Source organism: Chanodichthys erythropterus, chromosome 19, assembly GCF_024489055.1.
Source record: "Chanodichthys erythropterus isolate Z2021 chromosome 19, ASM2448905v1, whole genome shotgun sequence".
Taxonomy (NCBI): domain Eukaryota; kingdom Metazoa; phylum Chordata; class Actinopteri; order Cypriniformes; family Xenocyprididae; genus Chanodichthys; species Chanodichthys erythropterus.
The window spans coordinates 16,988,241-17,008,265 of record NC_090239.1 but is presented as its reverse complement, the minus strand read 5'-3'; the positions used below and the strand labels follow the sequence as shown (position 1 = coordinate 17,008,265).

The 20,025-nt window shown below is 39.7% G+C and overlaps 1 protein-coding gene across 1 annotated transcript in view; it reads right to left on the bottom strand.

Annotated features, from left to right (window-relative positions):
- Positions 1-320: 320 nt before the first annotated feature.
- The window catches only part of odad2 (outer dynein arm docking complex subunit 2), a 67,761-nt gene continuing 48,056 nt past the window's right edge, over positions 321-20,025 (bottom strand). The window contains exons 15-19 of the mRNA XM_067369807.1: positions 18,294-18,536; positions 15,307-15,421; positions 10,676-10,864; positions 10,164-10,385; positions 321-456 (exon numbers count right to left, since the gene is read on the bottom strand). Of these exons, the coding sequence (XP_067225908.1) occupies positions 343-456; positions 10,164-10,385; positions 10,676-10,864; positions 15,307-15,421; positions 18,294-18,536 (883 nt within the window). The 3' untranslated portion in view covers positions 321-342. The remainder of the gene's footprint in view (positions 457-10,163; positions 10,386-10,675; positions 10,865-15,306; positions 15,422-18,293; positions 18,537-20,025) is intronic.

Sequence of the window (20,025 nt, the reverse complement as noted above, 5' to 3'; positions counted from 1 at the left end):
CAAACTGTGGAACATTTGGTGTGTACACACAAAGAAGAAGAAAGCATTTATTGTTATTGTTAAATTAGATCCTGTGATGAGGAAATTGAGGGAAAAAGCTGAGACAAGGGTGAGCCAGGTTTGTGTGGACTCCAAAGAATTAATTAAAGACATGCTTAGCTTTGGCTAAATGCTTCCTATTATTACAGAGCTGAAGTAAAATATAAATAAACACACTGGTCATCACAGCTGATCCTTTTATACTCACGGAGTCGATACCAGGGGGTAAAAAGTACCAAAGTGGGCAACAAATTTGTTTGAGATCGGGAGGAAGATTATATCTGTGTTGCTTGCGGTCACTTTTTACCCATATTTAGCCTTGTCATTGGCCAGCGCCAGGCGTCGAATGTTAGCCACACAGCTGGCTGCTGCCTCCTGTAGAATCTCGTCCGTGGATCCGATCATGACGAGCAGGAGCTGCGACGGAGAGAGGAACATGTCAGAAACAGCCATCATAACAATCCAATAATGAAAACGCTGGCCAACATTCTCCTTTCATTAGACAGAACGAAAACCACATAGCTACAATAACAGTCATTCACGAAGGCCTCTTACAAGCAGTTCTTTCCTGGGGCTTGAAGGAGACATCTAATCTGTTATTAAGCTATAAATGCAACTGTTTGCACACTGCAGACTTTTGCCAGAGGAGTTTACAGCTCCTGCGGCTGCCAAGGCTCGCTGCCTACTGGATGGCAGAGCCCTGCGCCGGCTCATTAACTCACATATCAGTGTGTTTGTGTGTTTAGTTATGTTGAGAGAGGTAAGAGGTAGAAAGTGAGACTATGGCACAGAACGTTTTTGTGAGTGAGTATATTAGCGGAATTGTGTTCGTTACAGTAATGAACAGGTTTAGTAGTTGTTTATAAACTCTCCTCTGAACATTTGGCCATGTACTAAACCACGCAGTTTGGCCGAACCCTCTCTCAGATCAAAGGTCATATCAGATCCCTCCACTTCAGCCTTGTGTAACGTGCCTCTTTTGAGCCGTGTTCTCAAAAATGGGTTCCCTGACTCTAAAAAAGACCAGGACATTCTGGCTATATATTAAAATGTTTCCTTCTATTGTACAATGAGAGTTACTTATTATACTGTCACACAAAGTGAACCCAAGGGGTAGAGTTTGTGCCAATGCCACACTGTGGTTAAGTTATACAACATGGTACAATGCAGTTGTCTTTCTGTCAAGGGAGGGAGAGAAACAGACACAAAGATTAGTGGCGAGTTGTGTTCATAAATCTAAATAAACACAAACTGTGGGAAAACACACTGGAACAACAAGTATTCGGTATATGCATGTCCCTCACTGCAGTACCAATAGGAGGTCATTAATTGAGCCTCATCCAGTACATCCCAGCACAATTAGGCTAGACGTTTTACTTTACCAAGCAGGCCTTTGTCAAATCAGACTCCCAAGACTCCCGGATTTTTTTGATTTGATGCAAATATACTGGCAATAAATTAATTAATAATTATATTAAATACAGTCTGTTCACTTATTCAGCATTTCAGAATTTTAAAATTCTTGCTGACAGAAATACTGTGAGTCAATGATTATTTTCATGTTATGGCCAATAACCAATAAAAGGCCAATATGAAAATTTGATAGTAAACTAGAATAAAAAAAAAAACAAAAAAAAAAACTAAATATAGGTGCTGTATGCTATCTCTCAAATTCGTTGTTGAACACTGTTGATATTTGAAATCAGCCCAAACAAACCCTCCCCTCTCTTCATTACTCTGCCTCCAAAACTCACACTCCAATCCTACCCCGCTCCGAGTCAATCTCGAACCCAGACCCGATTGCTGCTGGCATGCGAGGCGAGTGCACTACCAATGACGCTAAACACAGCATTCTCTATTGGTCGTCAGTGTGCAGTAGTTTAACTGCAAAACTCTCACTATCTGCCCACTGTTACACACGCAATGCGTGTGGGTGTCTGTTTATCACAGCTGACACTCAACAAAATGCTTCACGAAAAATAAAACGCTGATGATGAACAAACAACAAGGAAGCACAAATAATGAACATACAGTACACAAGAGTAAATACAAACAAGAGTTTGTTGTTAATCGCCAACAGCACAGCAGCTTCAGACAATCAGAACTCCGTGTTATTTACATAAGGAATCAAAGAAGCCTCTGCGTCTGTTTTCAGGCCTTCCCACTTGGCTCTCTCCAGTGCTGGAAAGCTTTTCTAATATTAATGCGGGTCCTAAAGATCTTGCCCAGTCGTTACCCTTCATTCCAGTGATATTCTTTTGAGCTGTTTTGTATTGTGTCCCATCTCTCATTCTGCAGTTTTTTTTCCTTTTTCCTTATTTTCAAATCTTCTTCTTGCTCGTTCTCTCTCCTCGACCGTCATATGTCCACTAATGCTGATTTGTTGTTGGTATCAGCCCAACTAACTTCCAAACAGTGTATTTGAAGTAATACTGAGTCCACCTTTAAATAAATTTTAAGTGAATTTAGGAATCCCATCATTATAATGTACAGTATAATGGTGGATGCTGCACATTGGTAGTGGTTGAGCAGATTCCCCCTTCCGTATGTAAAGGGCTTTTAGTACCCAGAAAATGTAACAAATTATTATTATTATATTATTATAAAAATGGATATTCATCTTGAAATTTGCTAAAGAGTTAACATTAAACAGTATTGTTAAATTATTAGTTTTAACTTTAAGTGAGCATTAAATGACAGTGTAAGGGGCCGTTTACCCAGAACGTGTTTTTTCAATCCAATGCGCTATACTTCCTTTGTTTTTCTATGTAAACACGGACGTGTATGACAATTGTGCTCGCGTCCTGTGCAGGGTTTCACGCCTGACACGACGTTCTTAAAATGCGGCGCTCAACTTAAAATCAGTTCAACTTTTAAAAAATGCATCTCGAGACCTTTTTTTCCCATTCCACTGCCTGCGTCTCGCATTTTTCAAAGCAAAAAACGCGTTCTGTGTGAATGAGCCCTAAGGGGATGTAAGGGGATATGAACATTAAATATTAAATATCCAATATCGACTGAAAACAAAAACAAAAAAACACGGTAGAACTTTATTTTACATAACTGTTTCGCATGTACATACTATGTACTGGGTTAGAACTAGGTACTAACCCTGAACCTACCCCTGAACCTATCCTTAATCTATGTAATTGCCTTACATTACCCAGTATTTTCTTAGGTAAGTACACTGCAAGTACATATGGGCATGTACTGTAAAATAAAGTGCAACAAAAAACTCTAATAATGACCAATAACCAACCAGACACCAATATAAAGTACAGTACATTCCTAGAATTTAGTCTAAAACAGTATTAGTGCTTTTGGATTAGGCTGTCAGTATCAGTATAAATTGTGTTAGGGTAAAGTTCAAACTCTTTACATGTTACACACACACACACGCACCAAGTTTATATAGACAACACTGAGCCAAGGCACAGACAAGCAGGACATTCCCAGAATTCCCTGCTTAAAGTTCAATAGTGAAGAATAAACGGATGGAAAGACTAATATTCTATGTGTGAGCTCCACCAGATTGCTGAACTGACATACACATAAAACTAGGAAAACAACAGCTTCGATAGCATCTCTCCTCCTGTAGAGTCTTTATTTGTTAAAACCGCTTCCAAGTTCTTCACATAATTTCAGCATTATGAATGTATCAGTTATCATGTTCAGCTGGATTTGCTGTTTTTAAAATAGATCCTAAAACACCTCGAAGAGACGAACGGATGCAAGCGCGAGGCCGCAGCAACATGCCAGCACGTTCAGACAAGCTGCTTTTGTGAGCAGTCAGAGGATGCCCGCGACAGGGTCAGCTACCGTTTGCCAGAACTCATAGAGTGTTATTCAGCCGTGGCCAGACAGGGGCTCCTAGGGCCTGGAGCGGAGCCTCAGATAAGCACTGCTCTCTGTCTACCCCTGCCCCTCTCTGCTCTCCCAGCTGGTTTCTGAACAGACTATAATAGTCCACTTGTTAAATACTCCCAAACCTCAGTAACATGATAACTTGCCTCATGTTTGAAAAATGAATGAAAGCCTCTAAGACTTTCTTCTGTCTTATACGCCGCAAGGGCGGGAGGATCCTGACCTCCAGGAAGGTAGAGCGAAAACATGTTTTCCCAGGCTTCTCTTTCAGCTCAAGCACATGTACATAAGTTCTCACACATGTACGCATGCTTGCACACACATACTATGTCACGCATGTAGGTGTTGCGGTGTTAAGTGCAGCAGCAGTAAGCTGCCGTTTCCTGAGGAGAAAAGCCCCCCGTCCACCCGCCTCTCCTTGTTCTCGTCCTCTACCCTCACTGTTTACTACATATTGCACTTTCCTTCTCCATTTACACCATTGATGGACTACAGGACGCAGTTTTAAATGGCTCGTGTCCTAAATGGCCTGAGGAACTGTTCTTGTGATCTGCACACAAAATAAACACACAAACACAAAAATACAGTAGTTCATTGTTTGTTCATGTTAGTTCACAGTGTATTAACTAATGTTAACAAATACAACTCTTGATTTTAATCATGTAAATGTTGAAATTAACATTAACAAAGATTAATAAATGCTGTAGAAGTGCAGTTATTAGTTCATGTTAACTAATGTAGTTAATGTTAACTAATGAACCTTAGTGTAAAGTGTTACCAACTTATTTATTTCAGTTAGTGAACAAAGGCAACATTTCTAATCGTTTAATTTCTTTCTCTGTTTTTCATCTAATATTTATATTTTATTTTAAGCTAATTCAATTTAAATGACTGAAATTTCAATTATTAGTTTTAGTTTTTAGTTTTAGTTAATGATAACAACACTGGCCTGAAACTGTATTATTTACACATTAGTAGAGATACCATTTATTCCAAGCAAAATGGACATTACAACTGAAGTATAGTGAAATGAATTGAAATCTAATCAAAAATTAATCCAAATTGGAATTGAATTGGGACATCTGTATTGATACCAAGCCCTACTTTATATAAGAGGAAATTTACTGATGTAAATAGCAACAGAAGATGCATCTCTTTTTTCCTTTCTTTTACTATTTTCCATTTACTCTTTTGGGTTGCATTTCTCCCCAGTCCTACCCTTTGCAACCTTTTCCCTTCTTTTTTATTCTTATGACTTGCTAAGAAACAAGAAAATGGCTTTTCACAAAAGAAAATGAAACAAGAAAAGGCATTTTTTGCTCTTAACTTTGAGTTATTATTGTTCAAAACCCTGCTTTTATCTCTGGGTAATGGAATGTTTCACACATGTAATTTAGAAATGGGGTTAGCGCTGCTTTTTACCAAGGGTTATGAAACCCTGCTACAGAGCAGGTGTTAACCCCACATTGCAATGCCAAACTTGTAGAGTGTGAAACAATGCAGTATTAGAATGTTACGGCTAGATGCTTAGCAACAGACACTCACTTGTGTGCCTCATATTCACGTGGCTTGTACAGTCATATAAACACCACATGCTGTACAGTAGGGGAAAAATGTCAAATGGTGACAGAAAATGCAACTATTGGAGTTAAGAAAAGACCATTTCATTTTTACCTTTATAGTCCGAAAAGTCCATCCAGTATAACTTAATAGATACTGCAAATATGCAAATAAGAACATTAACTCCAGGGTTTAGAAATGTATGTGTGAAATGGTAGCTTATGAATACCCAGGGTTTAGAATGACCCAGGGTTAACTATTTCAAGTGTGAAAAGCCCTAAAGTCTTTTAAGGCTGTTCATGTCATCTGAACACATCTCTTAAACCTTTTTCTACTCTCACACCTGAGATATCCTGCATTCCTCACCTCAGACGAAACAGAGGATCGAGTCATGCTGTTTCAAGACATAAAACACTGCAAACTTCAGACACATGCTACAGTAGCCAGATCAGAGCACCCAGCGAGAGAGAGAGAGAGAGAGAGAGAGAGAGAGAGAGAGAGAAAGAGAGAGTGAAGGGAGACTGAATAGCCTGAGTGTGTATAAGGACGTCATCTGCTTGCCATATTCACAGCAGCTTTAACCTGCTACACACAGACCATGACTAAAAGGAAACGTATGGAATATTTCTACAGGTCGAGGTTGAATCATGATCTTTTTATTTTGCACATTTATGCTCATTTGCACGCACACTTTTTTTTTTCTTTTTCAAAAACATAAACAGGACAGGAGGGAAAACACACAGGCTCAGGACAGTAGCAACATCAGAGGACTTCCACACATGGCAAGCGCAGGTTCCCAGTCCAAAAAAATTACAGTCTAAGCCGCACAAAACATACCAGGATCTGGCAACTCACTCCAGTTGGAATCCTCTCTGATGAAAATGGCTGATAATTACAGTTTGAATTTTGTAATTTGTCTCGCAAAGGTATTTTTGCCCATGAAAGGGGTTCTTTAATAGAAAAATCTAGCTAAAGCTGTCTGCGGGGATTTATGGTTTCAACAAACAATCTGCAAAGCTGTGGCGGTGTGCTGGAGGGAAAGAGAGACCGGATGAAAAGAGTTTTCTGAGCATCAGCCACAACGAGGCACATCCGAATGAAAGCTGTGAGATACTGAGCGTACGTGTCAAATCAAACGGAGCATGATTAATTGACACATGCTACAGGACGCTCATAGACACAACATGTTGAACAGTGTTCAAAGAGAATGTGTGTATATGTCCTAGCCATATTAGTTCCCAAGTGGGCTGAACTTTCATACGTCTGTTTTTCGAGGTGTAACAGACTTGTAAAATCACAAAAGGCTTTTGTTTCAGAACCAATTTAAAATGTTCTTTCATATTTTATGAAATATTCAAATGGAATATTAAAAGTTGTTTTTTTGAGTTTAAATAATTTGTGTAAAAAGTGTAAAGGCAGAATTTGGAGAAGCTGGAGGGTGCTGAGACCATCTCTAATGTATTTTCCAGTGTGAAATATTTTCTTCTCAATGCTTAATTTCCTTTGCTAAAGCTTAGGGGACTGAGTTCTACACCATTAAGAACGTCAAGCAGCAAAGTTACAGACAGAACATAAGTCTAAGAGGGCACAGCATGCAAAGCGAGAAAGAGCGAAGGAAATCATTACAGCTCTAAGCTGTTGGGTGTACAAGAGCTTCTGACTCTGAAATACGATTGCAATAATAGCAAGAGACAGTCTTGAGTTTTACACCCCTTCATAAATTAGACTGCAGTGCAGACACCGTTCCCCGATAAACTCTCTCTCGAAACCCATTTACAATGGCAGGAAATATTGTTTTAACACATCTTCTGTCACATTAGCCTATATATCATATTTTTAATGTACGGTTGTGCTCAGGTGGAAGTATGAAATGCATCAGTCAGAACAAGTTAAAAAGGTAATGAGGGCACAATTAACGGCTGGTTGGTGCAATACATGCAGACAACATGCATTCACACAGACACAAACACTGTGCTGTCCAGTTTTTGTCATTGCTTGAACCGGGCAAAAAAACATTCGCCTTAACGACTTTTGCAAATTGGACATTACTCTTTTGGAACACCCAAAGTTCAGTCCAGCCTCCAATTATGGGCTGAGCTGAACCACATTCACTGCACCAGCACATCAGACTACAGAACACCATTAAAGGAACATGGGAAAAAATATTTGGCTGCAACACGACAACCACTCTCATAATTTATATCCAGTTGTTATTGGGGGTGTGGGGGAGGCTTTTTAACTGTATGTATGAGCTCTCAAACTGTTTTCTCATGTGAAAATCTCATTGGGAAAGCAAAATGTGGTTAAATTTGAATATTGGCAAAACATGTTTTTTTTTCTTTCTCCTAAACTGAATTACAGTGTACATGGCAAAAATAAAATGTCATACATCTTTTATTGAAGAATACATAGTTCACTAGTGTTAACTGCAAGCACATTCATCAGATAGAGAGTATCTTGGGTCTAGGTTTAGCCCAGTCTGAGTAAATGTAGGTTATTGGTTTAGGCTATAAAAGACCTCTTAGTCTTGTACTGTCAGAAAAAAAAAATGTGCAAAAATAGTACCTCTAGAGAGCAGGAGTGTCCAAACTCGGCCCTTGAGGGCCACTGTCTTGCAGAGTTTAGCTCCAACTTGCTTCAACACACCTGCCTGGAAGTTTCTAGTATGCCAAGTAAGACCTTGAGTAGCTGGTTCAGATGTGTTCAATTGGGATTGGAGCTAAACTCTGCAGAACAGTGGCCCTCCAGGAGCAGGACAGGACACCCCTCTAGAGGTACAGCAAATTGTCACTGGAAGGACATCCTTATCTACCTGTAAAAGATGCATTGTTGTTTATTTGAGTAGTAATCTGTAAAAGATGTTCCTTTAAGGCTACTGCACCAGTGACAAGCTATTGTACCCCTAAAGGTACACTTTATATATTTACACATTATATAAGTATACTTTATGTAGTAGGTATACTAATATCAATGTACTAGTAGTATACTTGTAAGTGTACTATTTCAATACTACCTGGGACTAAATTGGCCCACTTTTTAGTGTATAAAAGTACACTTTTAAGTATACTTTAAGTGTAACAAATCACCTCATTTCTCAAAGAGTCTGAAAACAACTTGTTCGAAGATTCAGTATCTCTAAGCCCTGCCTTTACAAGAGCTGCTCTGCTCTGATTGGTCAGATGCGATTAGTCAACCACTTACTTCGGAAACAAAATACCAATTACCATAACTGAATTTCAGCTCCAGAGGCTTCCTAAATCCACAGCGATTCACTGTAAAGACAGTAACGTTGGCGTTGATTTTACCATATCAATTTGAGTGCAAGTCGCATGAAACAATGGACCTCCAACCTGAACCTCCATCGCAAGGACAACTTGAGCAGGACATTTCTCAGTGGTAAGTTTTTGTTGACATTATGAGATAATGCAACTGTAATTCCTCTACAGCATTAACAAGCATATGTCCATCAACAATCCTATGTGTATATTTCTAATTTATTGAGGTGCACTCAATAAAAGGTCAATGAAGACCATAGGCTGGCATTATGCAAATGTGTTACATTGTTTTGTATGAATGTTACGGAAATAAGACTGGTATTACTGATGACTCATTTTGGCAGTTCAGAATCTGTTTCTTTTGGGAGACAATAGCTTTGTTGTTCACTTTGATCTTCTAAACTATTCGGACCTTTTGCATTCACAAACAGCTATATTACACACTGCATGAAAGGTAATATCTGAAAAAGCATAATAGGGGCACTTTTAATAATAATAAAGATAAAGCACTAACTAATAATAAAGATTAATAGTGTAACAAATGTATTGCTCATTGTTAGTTAATGTTAGTTAATGCAATAATTGTAAAGTGTCACTGAAGCATTAGGTTTAGCTGTTGCAGTCTAGACCTGTCACTCTAACAGCCACATCTTGAAATGCTTGATTTTTGGCATTAGCGGAGAGCATTTTTCCCTAAATAACCCTGTAAGCACTACAATAAAACCTACATCACACCTAACGCATAAATCTGTTTAGTTACTTGTAAATTGAGCAATTATTACCGAAAGTTTTAAAGACCATGTAAGGCATTGTTGTCTAACATAGTGTGTCTTTTGATTTGAGTGCCATATTGAGTGGATTCCAGAAACTGCCACTCAAAAAGTATCCCAGCAGTGTTCTGTCACTTCAGACCAGTCTGCACTGGCCAAAGTCATGCCACAGTCACATTCTGCTCCTTCTTCCCAGCAGCTTGCTGAGCAACCGTTCCCCGCGCAACAGCCTTTCAATGCTCAGCAGCCCTGGCATGCTAGGGCACAGGGGATAACTGGGGGGTGGCGGAGCGAAGCTCAGTATACACACTGCTGTTTGCTCTACTGAATTCCCATGACGGTTAGAAAACATTCTCATTTCCGCCAACCCTCCCCCCCCCCCAAAAAAAACCCATCACCCCCGCCCCACTTCGAAAAATAAGAAAACATGCCTTGTTCTCTTACCCTCATTGCTTGAAAATATTTTGAAATACATCATTTCAAAGCAGTGATGTTTTTACATGTCATAAGCTGCAGTGTGCCAACTCTGCTTGTGCTATGGAGAGAGCTCTCAACCAAGAGGATTTAGCAGCTAGCAATGCATAAAAGGAGATGTATAAGCAGGTTATTGGTTTTGGTTACAGGTTATATTATTAACATGAAGTATGATTAGTACCTTGACCACTCCGTTTTCATGCATGGTGATGCAGTTGTTAGGGTCTTTAGACAGCTCAAACAGAGCCCGGGCTGTCGCTTGGTGCACTGAAGGGTCATTTGAGCGAAGGTAGCGTACCAGTGGAGCTACGGCTCCAGCCTCCCTAAACGACACACAATTACTTCCCCACATACAGCAGCAGGCGATGGCCTCCGCTAGGTACCGCCGTAACTTATCGTCCCCCTGCACATCCACGCAAAGAGAGAGACAAAGAGAAAACCTAAATAAATAGAGTTACTCATTTTCAATATGTTTAAAATTGTACAAATGCTTACTATTTATTTTCAGTAACAGAAAAAGTACATTAATATCCCAAGGTGTCTATACAAGTTCTCCAAAAGTGGCTTTATTAGAATAATCAAAATGCCTTTAAGACACCTATTGTGAAATGACTGTATGAACTTCAAGGGCCTTATAGGACAATTCCAGAGATGTGAATTTGTGATGTGAAACATGGCTAGAGCGGCACTCACAGTGTTGGTGAGATTGGCCAACATGGGAACCACACCATGGTCTGTAATAACAGCCAGGTTCTCCACATCTTTGGCAATTTTGGCAATGGCTGCGCACACACTGGCCAACACATCTTTATTCTGTGATTTTAGCAAGTTGACAATGAGCTCCAAACCACCCACAAAGGAACGCACCATTTCCCCAGCATCCTGAAACACAGAGAAAAAAAAAAAACAAGAAATTGTCAAAAAATGTATTTATACACAAAAAATTGCTGACTGAGAAGGCTATTTTGCGCTTTATCATGTGAAATCATTCACTGAACTATTGAGAATAGCTACATTTTTCTTATGATACTAGGAGACACTCCAGCATGCTTTGGGATGTGGCACAGACTGCAAGATTCAGCAAGTCTGTACTTATTCTGTCACACAGGAAACCTGGGGCAGGTTGAATAAACCGCTAAGACCAGTCTTAAAAGTTGGACATAACATTTTTTTCAAGACTGGTCCTAACTTTTTAAAGTCAGTTACATGAAAAGATAGATCGGACTAATTTGGAATTAGAAAAGTAAGACTGATTATATCTTGACTAATTGCTAGACAGTTGGTCAAATTAGTTCTTAAGACACAGCCTTAACATAGTGGCAAAGTTTATGCAACTGGCCACTGTACATGTCAAACTTAATCAGTCCACACTACCTATAGAATATACTCACCCTAGAAAGGTGAGTGTGTCTGAGTAAAACAGAGCTGGTTTTAAGCTTGATGGCACCCTGATAGAGTGCACGCAAAGGTCTCCAGCCACATGGAAGCTCATGCCAAAGTCATGACAGGCAGCACAGGGCCAACCACAGTAGAAGAGTGGACATTAAAAATACACATGCCCGCACATATCACACAGAAATGGCAACTTTAGCTTCTCTTTTAGTTCTAGTCCAGTCATTTCAGTGGTACCAGAGGGTATGTAGCATGCCAGCATGGCACCAGGCTGTTTAGAACAATTATAAAATAGTACAGTGATATCTTTATTAATGTACAGAAGCATATCATTATGGTTTTGGAATCAGATAAAGCCAAAGATTCGATAAGGAAGCCTTTCTTGTATAGTGGAATGATTATGGAGTACCACAGGTTGCTGCTTCTGTTCTAGATACAACCATGTCTTGAGTTCACCTCCATGTGAATTGGATCCTCCTAACCCAGAGAACAAAGTCTAAAGTCCCCAAACCTCTTGTAACTGCAACCCTCTGGGGTTCTCCTGAGAACAATAAAATCTGTTCCTCTATAACCCTGTATTTCATAACACAGCTTAACCCTAATAAACCCTTGTACACAGCACAGTAAAAAGCAGCCTTCCACCCTGCAGACTCAGAAAGAGAAGCTGAGACCCAGCGCAGGTCAAGTGTGCAGAGTGCAGTGAAGACAGCAGCATCAGAGGGGAGTCTCTAAAGTCATGCCAAAGGATGAGCTTTGTGTTTAGTGTGTCTGGGCAAAGATCAGGGAGGAGAGGGGAGGAATCTGCAGCGTGTCTCACACAGGAAATGGCAGTACAGGAATACTGATGAACACTGGGAAATAGAGAGGGAGAGAGAAAAGCGGGAGCAGAAGAGGAAGTATAGCAGAGCCACCAGCTGCGGAGGGTCACTGAGGAACCCTTTCAACCCAGGGCCCACAAAAACATCCCCAACTAAGTTCCACATCAGCAAACACAGCACGAAGTAAGACATGCAGAGAGGGAGGAAGAGTGAGGGAGAAAGAGAGAGAACGGATGAAACACAAACAGTCTACAAAAACCAATGTAAGCCAAGCTGAAAGAGGGAGAGGAAAAGGCCTGAGGGATAAAAAGGGAAGAACAAGATGCTGAGAGTGTGAATACGACAGATAAAATTGAGGGTACTGCTCTCAACAAATATTATAGCATTAAGGGAAGTGAATGAGAGGTATAACATTTTAAAATGTATCCATTTTACAGATGTTTTTATCTAAAGCAACAAAAAAGATCTGGTGTTGCCGAAAGCCGATCATGGTGTTGCCTCACATCTTGTTGTCTTGTTGTGCTTGAACATACCGTAAATACTACAGTCAACGGCCAATTCTCACGTACATTCTGCACCTGCTTGCGTGGAAATAACTGTCCATACCAGCATGTGGCAGTAGTCTGTATTCATTATTCAAAGCAGCGTTTGACAATTTTCAATGACAAAACACAGTCATTTCAGTAGGAGCCCACAGGAACTGTAATTTGGTATGAGAGTGAAAGGTTTCCCGACACAGATTTCGCAATGGGCTCAAGTTGGTCACATGGATTTACTGTGTTGACCAACATAAATGTGCTTGGTTTGAAAGTGATGCTTGAGCTGTGCACTACACTACTGACAATAAACAATGAACCTTTTTTGCTGCAAAATTTCGCCAAAATTGCTAAAATAACCACACTTTGATCCTTTGGGATAATTAAGCACAGTCCTCATTAAAGCAGACAGCACTACATGCTACATGCCGAACATCCTCTGTTAGTAAAGAAACAAAGCACAATCATACAGTAGCTCATAATCACTAGAGGATTCATAGTAAGTACCAGCTGTGAGTGCTGGTAGGGATTTTGAAGCCCCCAGATGTGGTTCCTCAAGCATGATTCTCATAAATCTGGTCCTGGAGCTGCTAACTCAATCCACATGGGGCTTTATCTAAATAACTGCTGCTGTGAGGCTGATCAGGTTCCCAGCATGGATGGGTACATAATTTCACATAGTCCTTGCCACTAACCCTCACTCTCTCTAAAGCCCTAAACCCTTCTCTCTCTAAATGTGCACGACAAGGGCTATTGAACCATTGCAATACATGAAGTGAACCTGCATTGTTTTTAGCCGCACATCACAGCCAGGGGGCTACATAGAGGAATAAAAAATAAGAAAATCTTGCAGAGAGAAGCAGAAAACTGTTTAGACAAAAAATAAACATACATTATATAATGTTCTTTTATTTGTAACTGTGCTGATAATCTACAAGAACAATGATGCATTTGTGTTAATGCGTTACACAAGAGGCTCAGGAAAGCAGACTTCTTCTGTGCCAGCTATGAGATTTAATCTATATATAGATGCTTTGTTAGCATCTCTTGTTCTTCGTGTTCCTGAAGTATCGATACCACAATGGAAATAAATGTTGTACTGCCATCTATCGATGTTGTCTCTAAGTTTTATGCAAAATACATTGCTTCTAGTTCGAGTTTTAGAGAGTGGTCTATACACTAATGAATTCTCTTAAAGGTGCAATATGTAATATTTTTGCAGTAAAATATCCAAAAACCACTAGGCCAGTGTTATATATTTTGTTCACTTGAGTACTTAAAATATCCCAAATGTTTCCAACTATTTGTAAATTGTGAGAAAACTGCAATTTTAACCAAGGAGGAGTCGGCTGTCAATTGCGTCATACCCGCATTACCCTCAGTTTCCGGTTTTATTTTGTAGAAACCATGGAAACACCAAAGACGCTTTAATATATTACACGTTTTAATAGACAAGGGAACAACTGTTTTGATATATTTATAGACAGAAAACTAATTATTGTCATATAGATCAACACGTTTAGTCTTATTGTTTAAATACATTATCTTGATTTTTTTCAAGTGCCATGCTTTACCATGCTTTAGAGAAAAACACTATTTTGTCAAATAGCTAACATAGCATAATCAGATTCAGCTTTATTTTTTATGAACAGTAATACATAATTTTCTCCATCATACAATACGTTTTGCATGCCATTTATCAACACAAGCCATCCAGTATTTAATATGATATTCTAAAATCGATCTAGTTTACTGCAGTGTGCAACAAGTGTCTCACAGCAGCCGCCGAGCGAACGCACAGAGTAACGTTATAACATTTTCAACACTCTCTAATGTATCTAATATGATAAACAGAAGCATGACTGGAATAGCAAAAGCAGTGCCGGCGACTGTGACATAATAAAAGTTCCGCTGCTCCTGAGGCGTGTGTTGCCCAATCGCTCCAGCGGCCTCGTTCAGCTCCCACAACACTCAGTCCTGCTCTGCTTCATACTACAGTAACTTTAATGATCGCATCCATGAACATGGTTTCTTCTTGACTCCAAGTCATATTCTTTTGCACCGTCCGTTGAGGTGGAGACCACATGTCCCATGATTCCGCTCTAAAACGTCATCAAGCTACGCATTTGTTTTGAATAGGCTTCTAGCGACCTCTAGTGGACAAAATTATTACATATTGTACCTTTAACTATCCAACAAAAAAAAAAAAAAACGAGCAACTTGGGCATCGCTACTCAAGATTTTTTCCGTCATCAATTCTTTCCACCTTGTGTATGTAGTAGAGACTTTTATGCTTGTTTTTTGTCATTATTAGTCTTTCTGTCTTCTGGTTTCTGACCTTTTTCGGCCATACAGGTACTAATTCTCCCATTGCCTCCACTGGTATAGCATGATACTAAGAGTGTTCTAATGTTTACTTTTCACATTTGGCATCACAACTACACTATGCTACTAGCGTATCAACAACGGCGGCAGCCAACAATATGAGGTTTCTCTCCTGCAGTATGTTAAGTGAAACACTGCGGGTATGAACAGAGGAAAATTAACCTGTTTTGAAACTGGGAATAATTAAATGTACCTTTGCATTTTCAATGCAGGGGCAGATGGCCCAGGCAGCACTGGCCTGAACTTCTGGACTGGGGTTCTTCAGCAAAGACCAAAGAAGACGTACGCCATCAAGTTGATCGATGATCCTGAGAGAGAAGAATAACAACTTGTCACTTCTGGATACTGAGATGTCACACCAAGCATACAACAAACTAGTTTACAACGCAGTGTACAGTGTAAGCTCATGTATTTACTCCAACATATGTCTGTTTTTCCCAGGGTTCAGTTTGGCTCTTGCAGCAGACTATCCCTCCTGGTGTGATGATGAAAACATTCCAGTAGCAGATCACAAAGCTGCTCAGCATGGCTTTCCCATCACATCCCACCTGCTCAGTCCCTTACGCTGGTACCCCCTGCTCACCTTCCAAACCTTCCAACAACTCCATTCAAACATGTTCACATCAGCCTGCCCGAAAGCTGACCTGTACAATTCTTTTAGGAGGTCCGTGCAGATATTTATAGTGAACTGTGGACAAACACACACATACACACACACTTGCACAGAACGCAACGTTTAACTCTGTTCCTGACGGTGACTCGGAGGAGGAAAAAACCCCAGAGAAAGTCAGTTTTCCAAGTCAAACATTCTCAGAGACAAGTCTTTCTATATTTCACTGCTTCTGAGTGAGGTTTACTTAAGAACAGGCTGTATTTCATGCTGCGGATATGATTCTACTAAAGGATGTAGTCAGGCTCTGGGAAGCATGGGAAAATGACTCTTCAGTGCGGTCCGTTTGTCAGGTATAAATAACATGTAACCTGTTTCCCATGTGTGCATCCAGCGACAAGGCCGACATTCAATGCTGTCATAATTGCTAAACCACGCTGCAAAGGGAGGTGCTAGTGAACGGAGGTTGGGCCAAGCACTGGTCAGAACCATCTCAACACAAAGCGTACCCCATCCTCATAATAAATCAGTTTGAGAAGCATGATAACAGGGAGAGGCCCACACAATCCTGAGAGGCCACTAAATCCTTCAAGAGTAGGACATAATCCTGCACTTGAACAGGTAAGATGCACTCAACACTACAGCAGTAGGATGTACTTAGAAATCAGTCCGTAGGCTGGTGAAGCAGTGGAAGTTCATAGTTTGGGATCTGTGCACCAAATCCAACAATGGAATATTGATTTGGAATGAATTTGATGAATAAAGATCAAACATTTCAATAAATGATTTTGAAAAGGCAATTAGTGTGTTTTCAAACTGACCAATAATTTTGAGATTTTCAGATAATTTTATACCATGTGGAGGGCATACATTGTACTGGTCTTGATTTGAGAAACAGGCCTGAACATGCTGTTCTACAAAAGAAAACAATTATCAAATACAAGCTATACTAATTGCTTTGCAGACTACTCTGCTTAATTCTCAAAATAAACCATCAACATGGAACACAAAGGAATGAAAACACATCCAAAAAAGACTCTCTTTACAACTACAAGGAAATTAAAACAAAAAGACGAATCTTAAATATAGATGCCATGAGAAAACATGTTCTTCAAGAGCACAGATCTTCAGCACTGAAGTTCTTGGTCACTCAAATAGTTAAATGAAATGAATGACCTTATTTCTTCAAAAACAGGCTTTGTGGGCTTTTACTACACCACTGTGGTTGCTCACATCCATAAACGTATTAATCTTTCAGACAAAGGCTGTGTGAGTTTGGGTGCCGAAGAGAAGGGGAACAAAACGCTCTTCATTTGTGTCCAGCCTTAATTAAGAAGGGGACTGCAGTCTATAACAGTCTTGTAAAAGCAATGAGAGTCAGATGTGCTAAATATACAAAAAGACCAATACTCAAATCTCTGTGAATGTGTGAATTACACTGCAGTTTTGTGCTTTGCACATATTTAAGACAATAATACTTGTTTTTTCTGTTTGTTAACTATATGCCACCTCTAGGGCTGAGTACTGATACAGATTTCCTGATTTGAATACCATTCACAAGCTTTCAATTCGTTTTCGAGTTTGATCGATTTGAATAAATTGGATTTTATTAGATACTGATTCAATTCCAATTGAATTAAGATTCCTTTGGGTGCGTTTAATTTATAATGTTTGCTTATATATGCAAGGAATTCTACAAGTAAATTATACAATTAGTCAATTAGTCATTTTTTTCAGGAAATAAACTATACATACTGTACTATTCATACACGGATTGTTTTTCATTCACAAAAAAGAGCTGCTTCATAACCCTTATTTGTTAGCCAACTGGAATACATTTGTTGCATTGTATGTTTGTTTTTGTTGGATGCAGCCTGAGAGAGAAACTCAACAGAAAGAATTTTCTTGCTATTATTTCACAGTACACAGTCTTTTTATTGCATGTCACTCAATACAGTCTAGTCAAGTGCACAGAGTGAAAAGTTGAAAATGACATTCTGTATACTCATCTGTGCTTATGCTCTCCTGCCTGTTTCTGTTTAGCAAGTCCAAATGGCCGTTGTCAGAAGTGCTTTTCAGCTTATACAAACTGACCGCATTGAGACAATAAAAGGCCTCCACCCCGGCCACAGCTATGAGTCTCACAGCAGGTAGAGTAAACACAGAGCTTTGGGCCCTGTAATTACGGCACCAGGGCTAAGGGCTCTCGCCCTGCATGTGTGGAGCATGGAGCCTGTTCAAACTGCGCAACCCTGGGCCTGTTGGATCTGCTGCAGAAGCGGTGAACATGAAATCTTTTACAGAGAACAAGAACAATGCCTTGTCATTCTTAACCAAGCCAATGGCAACAGTGAGAGGGATTACAGGGCCAAGGTTGGAGACTGTGAGCATTGTCAGCTGTTGGATTGTTTCAGGACAACTGTTTTGGATCCAGGTTAATTAGGTAATAGAAAATCTGTGAAAACTGTCTGAAAATCTGTCATAATTATACAGTACCGAGCGTTCTTATTTGACTTGCAAAGGACATGTTTAAGAGTGCTGTAAATTTACAAATCAAAGGAAGGACTTACGCCATGTTCTCAGGGTCAGTAGCACAGGCTCCCACGGCCCTTGTGACGTTGACTAGAAGGGCCTGGTTGGTACCAGTGAGTAGGTTGACCAAAGGCTTGATACCACCGCTCTTGCGGATGATGGCAAGGTTCTCCGATTTTTGGGCACATTCTCCCAGAGCCCCCACTACATTAACAAGTACCTCTTCAGGTTGGTCTGTGAGCAGACGTACCAGAATCTCCAGTGCCTTATACTCCTGAAACCTGGGAGAAAGAAAGAGAAAGAGAGAGTGAGCAAGAAACAATTACTTGTATGCAAGAGCCCAAGCCCAAGAAAATGGTGCATACATAATTTCCAGAGTGTTTCCAATCAAAAAACAAATACAAGGACTCAATATAACCAAGGCATCTATTGGTTATTTGCAAGAAAAATACCTTTTCGTGTTGCTTCCACAAAATGACCATTTTGGGTGCGCTCATTTTTTTCTTTCAAACTTTTCTTTTGTGAACACACTTGCTTGTAATCTCAAATCTTACATTTGCAGCTGTTGAATAAAGTTTAGTAATGAATAGTGAGTTTTACCCCTGTGTGTTTCAATTGTTGGGTTTAAAATGTAGTATCTGATAATGCTAAATCCAAGTCCATGAAAAAGAACAAGTTGTGTCTATATATTGCTCTCAAGGACCTTTCTTCATTGGACACAAAAACATGAAATAGTTTGTTTATAATTAGATGAAACATTTTTTTTCCATCATGCAATGGACTGTAAAAACACGAAGACTCAAAACCATAAATAGCAACAGGAAGTATTTGTAAGGGCTGTGGATATCTGGGAGAAGAATAAATCCGGTGATGTTATATTGCCACAACATTTCCCACGCTGCTCGCAATATGCATTTATGCTCAACGACCACATTTTCTGGTTTGGAGCAAGACAACATGAGCTTTTGGTGCGATTTTGGCCTTGTTTGCCAAGTAGTGGTAAACTACAGTAAACATTTAAAAGGCATATAATGTGGTTACAGGGAGCCTCAACTAATCTCTGATGTACGGTTAAGCTATATGGCTGTTTTTATTCACAGTTACGGTTTCTGGCTAAGCAGCCCTGATGGCCATTAGAAAGAGTGTCCAAGGTCACTTGGCTCTGGTCAAAGTCAACCAACATTTTCTCGAGAGTAAATTTAAAGAACAGCGGCCAAAATTAGCTCAGCCTTTATTAAAAAAAAAGAAAAAAAAATAAAAAAAAAAAAATAAGGCCAAGTCTATGTGAAAAACATAGCATGTAAAACAGAGATGCCATCAGAGAAATGTTATCAGTATGCTACATTAAAGTTGTGGAGTAATTACATGTTACCTCTGATAAATGGACTGTGGGTGTTGTCTATTTTTGTAAAGCCAACACCGACCTGCCAAATAACCATGCCAAGAGAAACAACATGAAACAGCACAGATCAGTCGCTACCGCAAAACGAAGGTTAAAGAGTGAGCATGCACTGTTTTAGAGCTCCTAATGGCATCCCAAATGCTCCCATTGACTCTTTGATTAATAGTTTAGAATTTTCTTTGTGAAGCACATTGTTATAGTTGTAAGAAAGGATATTTTATGTGGGTTGCTAAGGAAAGACTAGACAGAAAATGTTTAGATCTGTAGGTGAAGAGTAAAACTCAAAACAATTGACCCTTTGCTAAGCCCCACCTTAAAAACATTCCAGCATTAGCAACTGTTGCCATCTCCCATTTTCTCAGACAAGC